Here is a 7,713-nt window from a genome sequence, read left to right on the forward strand (position 1 = left end):
AAACTCTGCTCAAATGTCTGAGCTCATGGGCACATTTCCTCTGAACTGTAAATGCCCCCAATCTGTATGAGAAGACAGACTTGCCATAATAAGGTACCTGAGCTTGTTTGTCTGTCACAAGTTCTGACAGCTCTGGGGGACAATCAAAGAGTAACTCTCTCTGACAAAGACCAAATATCTCATTTATTTATAAAAGAAACCGAGAGTCACAATTTCTGTTTTATAGGTTTAACAACCGTAAGTACCCCCTGGGGTACATATGGCCCATGGAAATCATTGCTTGTTTAATTTGTGTGGATATGATTATTCCACCTGGTTGAAAAGCTTAAGTATGAAGGAAATGTGAAGGCTGGGGTTTGTGTCAGGCCGCTAATTGTTTTAACCGGACTATTAAAAATTAAGTGTTAAGGCCAGTTCACACTAACAGTAACTATAAAGATAACGTGTGTTGTGAACAGGCCTTTAATCAGTTTAATAACAACAGTAAAGTGATCAGTGGTGGTTGGTTTTTATTCAGCAGCAATATCTTTAATTACTGACGTGTGTGACTTAACCATTTGCATCACATTATCTCTGTAGTTCAAATATCAAAAGCTAAATGTGGTTTACAGCTTGCACTGACATTTCCAGATAGAGTTGAAGGCGACCGTCTTTACACCATCTGCAAACAAACCACACAGTGGGTATGTACTAAGCCTCTCATGCACTATCAGTGTATTCAGCTTGTGAGTCGCTGTGGATAACAGTCGGGGCTGGGGATTAATTTGAGCTTTCAACAATTGTGGGAATAAATTTATAGAAAGATGGTCTACAGTGTGATGTCATTTACTGAAAACAAATAACATTTACTGATGTACACTAACATTCAACGGTTTGGAAAAATTTAGATTTTAAAAAATAAATAATAAAAATACAAATTAATTATTATTCCAGACTTTTAACCTTTAGTGTAAATAGACTGTCTTTTTTATGGTTTAGTATTTCTGGAGAATAGAATGGATTTTGCAAGAAAAGTTATTGTTTGTATAAAAAAAAAAAGAAAAAAAAAAAAAAAGACTGGTACAGTATTTGGCAAATCATGCAGATGGAATCATCAATCTTTTTGGTGTGTGTTCTAGTATTTCTAACATTTTGTACATTAGCATTTAAATTAACTTAATCTAACAAACCAGCTAAAATTCAATTTTGTTTTATAGGTTTTTTTTTTCATCATCATTACAGGCGATAGTCCGTGTCAAGTGTGGGGTAGAGGCACTGATCTATAATATAGAAGTTATATATATATATATATATATATATATATATATATATATATATATATATATATAGATCAGTGGGTAGAGGCAGTTCATTCACTCACCCCTCCCTGCCAGATTCACTTTATTGGGGTGCGCGTCTCACTTGAAATCCTCTAGAAGCTCAATTTCAGATGACATGAACACTGCGTCATCAAACAGAAAGAGAACAGACACCTTGTGCTGGTGCATTGACTTCTTTTCTCACTGTAAACAGCAGTCATTCTGCAGCTCTAGGTCAATGACAACCTCGAGGGTTTGTTTACTGTCTGTTGCTTAGATGCGTGACTGTTTCCTAGCAACAGCTCATATAAACTCTGCCATAGGTTGATGTTATACCACTGAGCTAGAAATAAAAATAAGAAATAATAAAATGAATTCTATAATTATCATGCTGCCAAAAGTAGGATTCACAGATACTTTACCAACAGTACTGTATATACTTTATTTCACACTTCAGGTCAAATGCATGTTTTATTAAACATCTTGTGTACAAATAGGTATGCATCTCAGTCTACATATAAGGAAAAATAGGCTACATCCGATAAAATTGTGTTGTATTATTTACACTTTGAGACTCATATTTTATTACTCTGTCTTCCATTAGCATTAAAACACTAAGTGATAGTTTTTTAATGTTGACTAACACTGTAATGCTTTAGTAACAAATACTGGCACAATCACCGCCCAGACCCAATATGTTTCAAAGGGTCAAAATAAGCTTTCATCCTCATCATCATCATCATCATCATCCACCTCCCCCTCAGTCAGCTCAATGGGATTCACTGCAAAAATAAATAAATAATAAGTCTAGCAATAGCATGATTGAGCACCATTTAAATTAAAAAAACAAAAAAAAAACAAATAGAATTTGTATTCGTTCTCTACATTTTAAAATCCCAAATGTTCACATACATGGGAGCCATGGACAATTTTGGGAAATTATTATATCCAAGTTAACAATTTATGTCAGTATTTCTAATTATCTGTCAGTGTTGAGGTGGACATTTAGCAAACTGAAAATCAATCTTGGTGCCCGTTTTATTCGTTTTTATAGCCTCAAAGAAATGTATGCAATCAACTGAAAAAGACTATACTTGTGTTGGGGTATTGAAGCTCTCTGGCTAGAAACACTCCTGTCATTGCAATTTAAATTTACAGTCAGCACCCAGAATTTTCACACTTAGCAAGGAGCTAAAATATTGAGTTTTGCCCAACCCTAAAAAACACAAACCAAGTTTTCCAGTGCAAGCTCTTACATGTTATATGCTGAGCAGAGATGAACACAGGTCCTTTACCCGAGCACAGTTTAAAGGTGACGGGGGGAATAAGCTCCAAACCAGGAAAACTGATCTGCAACACATGAAAAACATATCCAGTATTGTATATGAGAAGCAGTTTTAGAAAACTTTCAAACTATCAGCCATAATAACTAACCATTGGCATACAGTGGCGGAGGGTGGCAATGGGCAACGGTTTGGAAGCTCCGACACCATCACAGACGGCCACTATATGCATCTCGTCTCCTGCCTCCTCACTAAGACATATCTGTGAAAATAGAAATCAGGCCATTTTACTGTAATGACAAACCAGTTGAACACTATGGATGTGGGTGTAGGTCATCAGGCTCACTCATAGACTTTCTAATAGATCATTCAAAAAGTTTAATAATAAAAAAAAATAATAATAATAATAATAATAATAAAAAAAAAAAGAAAAAAAAAAAAAAAGGTCATTTATTCGCCTTCATGAACAAAAATGTAAACGACCCATAAACAGAAAAGGTGAACCCCACAAATATCCTGGCCAGTCTTTTATAAAGAGAGAACGTGAACTATAAAATAATAAGACTCTGATGCATTACAGTTTTTATCCACTTCTGCAAATTATTTCAAGCCTTGAATAAATGGACGACTGAATAAATGACAAACATGGCTTCCTTTGCATGTTGATGTTCTTTCATGAACGAAATGAATTGACTGAGATTGATTAAATGAATCAAATGATACAATGATTCCTTTACAAGTCCAGTACTCTATTTTGAATAATTAAATCAACGATGCAGTCAAAAAATAAAATAAATAAATAAATTATATATATATATATATATATATATATATATATATATATATATATATATATATATATATATATATAAAATAAAGTCATTTTGTAACGACATCAAGGTAAGTAAATATTAGCACGATGGACCATGAAGGCCTAAATTACCGTTTTGATGAAAAACTGGTTCTCCAGAAGGTCATTTTCTGCCTGAAAGACAGCTGTGGTCTCAGAGGCACTGAGCACACAACCTTTCAGGAAAGAAAGAGCAAGTAACTAAAACAATTCAGGCAATTGAAAACGCTCGTTGTACAGGACAGGAGTGTTCTTACCCCAGTGAACACATGCTCTGTCAGACACAGATGAGGAGCTGGAGAACTCAGACAGACTGATTGAAGCTACGGAGTCATCTTCGATGAAACAGCTGGTCATTTCAGAGAGCATGAACGCTGCTGAGGTAAAACGGCGTGAGAAGAGAATCGTTCTGCACCTTTTCTTCACAAACCAGTCAGCTCGGCCACAATCGTAAATGTTTGTTTACAAAGCGGCGCTTAATAATCCTTTGCCTGATATAATAATCAGCACTGTGCAGGCAAGATTAGTGTATCAGACACCTGTAGCAAAGTTTGAACAGTAATATAAACTGTGTCATTCACATGGAAACACACCTGTAAATAGCGAGGAAAAACACTGCACGCAGATAGCTGATAAATTGGATAGGTTGATAATGAACTTCAGGTGTTTTTCCGGCGCGTGACGCGCTTCTTCAGACACCAGAGGGCGCGCCAAGACTTCTGACGTTTGCGCCTAAAGAAAACTTCATCCTACGGCATTTTTTTTTTTTTTTATAACTTTATTATATGTACTTTTTTATATGCTGGTTTAGCTATTTATTGTTGAGATGTATTTATTTCATGAATAAGTCTGACGCTTTTATCATATCTGTGTTTAATGGACTAATTAATGGGGTGGCAGGTATGTGCCTTATGTTCATACTCTTTTTGTTTTCAAGTTATTCTTGAATAATATATTATATATGAATTTATATATTGCCTGAAGCTTTAACATTTTGCCTAAAACAGCATGTCATTACACGTGTCAGTTATAATCACGTATATGCTTGTGCTGTATATAAATAATATACAGCCTTTGAAGGCTAAAATACTGATAAAATATGTGATTTTATTTAAATTTTATTTTATAAACTACTATAACAATAACTTTTTCTGTAATCCAGTAATCTCTCTCTTTCTGTTTGTAGGTTGACATTAGTATATTTAGTTTTGGTCAAGGGTTAAATCATAATCTTTCAGATCAAGTATCAGTCTAGGGGTCAGAGGGTGTGATTCATAATGAAAGATTATTATCACTCTAAAAATTACCGACTTGTGTTTTAAAATGAAACTATTGTCTTCTGATTCACATGTCAAGCACTGACTTTCTTCCTTCTGTATTTTATCTTTCTGTCTAAAGCAGGTAAACACTCCTGGTCTTTCCACAGTGACCTGCTAGATCTTTACTCGTATAGACTGGCTCACTATGGCAGTATTTCATAGACAACTTTTTTTTTATTATTATTAAAATCAAATTATTTGCTCATTTATTAGATAAAATAGAGAAAGTAGCATGTCATTTAGGTATTATATTATTATTAACAACAGTTGTAAATAAATTAATAAATATTAGCATAGTTTATTCTTGTGACGGAAAGCTGATTTGTCAGCATCATATATACAGTATATATAATATAATATAATTTAATTAATATTTGCTGAATAACAGTATTTAATAATAAAAAATTATAATAAATCTTACCCCAAACTTTGAACAGTAGTGTATCTCTTTAGAAAAATGTGTGGATGGATTTGTCATCGGGGTTTACTTTATCTTTTCACTATCTGATCTGTGTGAATAATTGTGAATCACTGAAGGGGGAAAAAGACTTCTGAACTGTAGTTAACCCATTGGGATTTTTATTGTGCCTCAGTGTTGTTGCAGGGTGAAATTCTTGTACACATTGTTTTGGCAGGTGAGTCCGACTGTTGGCTGAGCTGCTTATCAGATGCCTGACTAATCTGTCCTGCTCTATGACATTTTTACCTCTTTTTTTCTGAGGAATTCTCCACATTCTGTTTTTAGTACGTCTCAAAAGAGCGACCCGCTTACTTCACACTCCTGTTACCCTCGTTATCTCCGGTGCCCCTGTAATCTTGGCATCGGCACCCTGCCCAGACCTGCAGTTTATTTTGAGGAACACACAAACACATAAACAAGCACAGCATTATTTAGAATTATGGAGGAAATAGGAATGAAGTTGCTCAGATACTCGTGTGTAATGGAGTTGTCTGGGTTGATACTATTTTAAGTCAATGAAGTGAAATATTCAGGTATTGTAGAATTTAAGATACCAGTGATTTAATGGTGAATTCCTTTTTTTTATTTCAGATTGTTGGCAATACAGAATATCACAATACAGAAGTGAATCTACTTCATCTCATTATATTGTATCCTGACCCTGATATACCATCCTGTATACTGTCCCTAAAGAGCTAGTATAACTGTATAATCTCAAAAATGCACTCTCAAAAAATAAAAAAATAAAAACCTGAGACTGTGTAATGCTGAACAACCAAACGTTTTATTAACATCAATTATTATGTACATTAGTATTTACACTAAAAAAAGATACTCTGTCACAAGGAAACAAATCTAAATAAATAAATATAATAACCTTTTTCTATTATAAACACTATTTACCTTCCAGTACACTCACGTTTATGTTGACTGCAAGATTCTAAGTTAAGGTACAGGCTTATTGACATTCAGTTACTTGCCAACGTAGTATTCTATCATCCTGGGTAACACATACTATCACCAGTTAATACTATTTTCCACAGCAGAATCTGCATTTGACAGCCTGGTCAGTCACTACTGCTAGTTTATTTGTGTGGCTAGCTAGTTAATTTGCCTACTTACACCCGGATTCTGCTTTATGAAAAAGCTTCATATGTCCCCTTTCTTCTTCTTGGGTGGCATCTACAAAGTACAATAAGGGACAAAAAAACCCGGAATATTAAAATGTTTTTACTCTGGCCTTTTTTTTTATGTGGCAGAGAGACAGCCCTAACTTACCGTCGGAGTCGTCAACATGCGCACACACACACACACCACCCGCTCGCTGCTAGTGCAAGCACAAAAGTAGTCCCGGCCCGGTCGTGTAGCCTGTCAGATACCCATAGACAGTAATACCCCGCCGTCAATCAAATTACAGCGTTTCTTGTACTGTCGTCATCCTGGCCGTTATAATCGATCCAAATAACAGTGCAAAGATCCAAATAGCAGTTCAAAGGAGCTTGCTAAATATTGGTGGGGACAAATTAGTCATCTCAAAATATTGATAGGGACTAGTACCTAGCGTCCCCCCCTAAACCTACGCCCATGTATATATACATGTTTAGGGGTGGTTTAGGGGTGATATGGACCGCAGACTGAAGGAAAAAGGGCCAACAAGTGCTAAGCATCTCTCGGGGAACTCCTTCAAGACTGTTGGAAGACCATTTCAGGTGACTACCACTTGAAGCTCATCAAGAGAATGCCAAGAGTGTGCAAAGCAGTAATCAAAGCAAAAGGTGGCTACTTTGAAGAACCTACAATATGACATATTTTCAGTTGTTTCACACTTTTTTGTTATGTATATAATTCCATATATAATTTCACGTGTTAATTCATAGTTTTGATGCCTTCAGTGTGGATCTACAATTTCCATAGTCATCAAACTTTCGGTCTTACATAATCCCCTGCATCATCTAAATTTGTTATATTTAAAAATATTAAAAATGTTATTTTTTAGGTGTGTTTTTAATGTTACTTTAATTTTAGTAGAAATATGTTTTATTATTATTATTATTGTTGTTGTTATTATATGGGCCTAATTCTGTGCACCATCTAAAATCATGTTTAAAAAAATACTAATATAATGTAATTTTTATTAGTCATTTCTTCTTTTTCTTTTTCGTCGTCTTCTTCTTTTTCGTCTTCTTCTTGGTCTTCTTCTTCTATAATTCCCTGCACCATCTACATTTTTCTATTAAAACACATAGACATGTTTAGATGATTTTAAAATAAATGAATATATTTGAAAATAAATGAATATATTTGAAAATAAATGAATATATTTGAAAATAAATGAATATATTTGAAAATAAATTATTAAATTATTATCATTCATTTATTTTTGATAGTGACTATAAATCTCTTTAAAAAAAGGTTATTATAAAGAACCACTCAAATTAACTTTTTTTTTCTTTTTTACTGTACTTTGAACAAATATCTTAATGCTACTTTGAAACCTTTATTA

General features: G+C 34.1%; 1 protein-coding gene across 3 annotated transcripts; it reads right to left on the bottom strand.

Moving 5' to 3' along the window:
* Positions 1–1,923: 1,923 nt before the first annotated feature.
* Positions 1,924–4,159, bottom strand: npm2a (nucleophosmin/nucleoplasmin, 2a). Of its 3 annotated transcripts, none has more exons than XM_026268781.1 (6): positions 4,025–4,159; positions 3,689–3,805; positions 3,525–3,607; positions 2,733–2,843; positions 2,555–2,648; positions 1,924–2,080 (listed from the first exon to the last, which is right to left on the bottom strand). In XM_026268781.1, the coding sequence occupies exons 2-6, from the start codon at positions 3,798–3,800 to the stop codon at positions 2,007–2,009; spliced, it is 474 nt and encodes a 157-aa protein (XP_026124566.1). In that variant the 5' UTR covers positions 3,801–3,805; positions 4,025–4,159; the 3' UTR covers positions 1,924–2,006. The 3 variants fall into 3 exon arrangements, with proteins under 3 accessions (XP_026124566.1, XP_026124565.1, XP_026124564.1); XM_026268780.1 differs by having other exon boundaries at positions 3,689–3,808; XM_026268779.1 differs by having other exon boundaries at positions 3,689–3,940; positions 4,025–4,156.
* Between the last annotated feature and the right edge of the window lie 3,554 nt (positions 4,160–7,713).

The sequence above is a fragment of the Carassius auratus genome, chromosome 8 (genome assembly GCF_003368295.1).
Source record: "Carassius auratus strain Wakin chromosome 8, ASM336829v1, whole genome shotgun sequence".
Taxonomy (NCBI): Eukaryota; Metazoa; Chordata; class Actinopteri; order Cypriniformes; family Cyprinidae; genus Carassius; species Carassius auratus.

Coding starts and splice junctions, on each gene's coding strand:
- npm2a (XM_026268781.1), bottom strand. CDS start 3,800: ATGCTCTCTGAAATGACCAGCTGTTTCATCGAAGATGACTCCGTAGCT. Junction 3,608..3,688: donor CAGAGCATGTGTTCACTGGG/GTAAGAACACTC, acceptor CTTTCCTGAAAG/GTTGTGTGCTCAGTGCCTCT. Junction 2,844..3,524: donor ACCAGTTTTTCATCAAAACG/GTAATTTAGGCC, acceptor CTATTTTCACAG/ATATGTCTTAGTGAGGAGGC.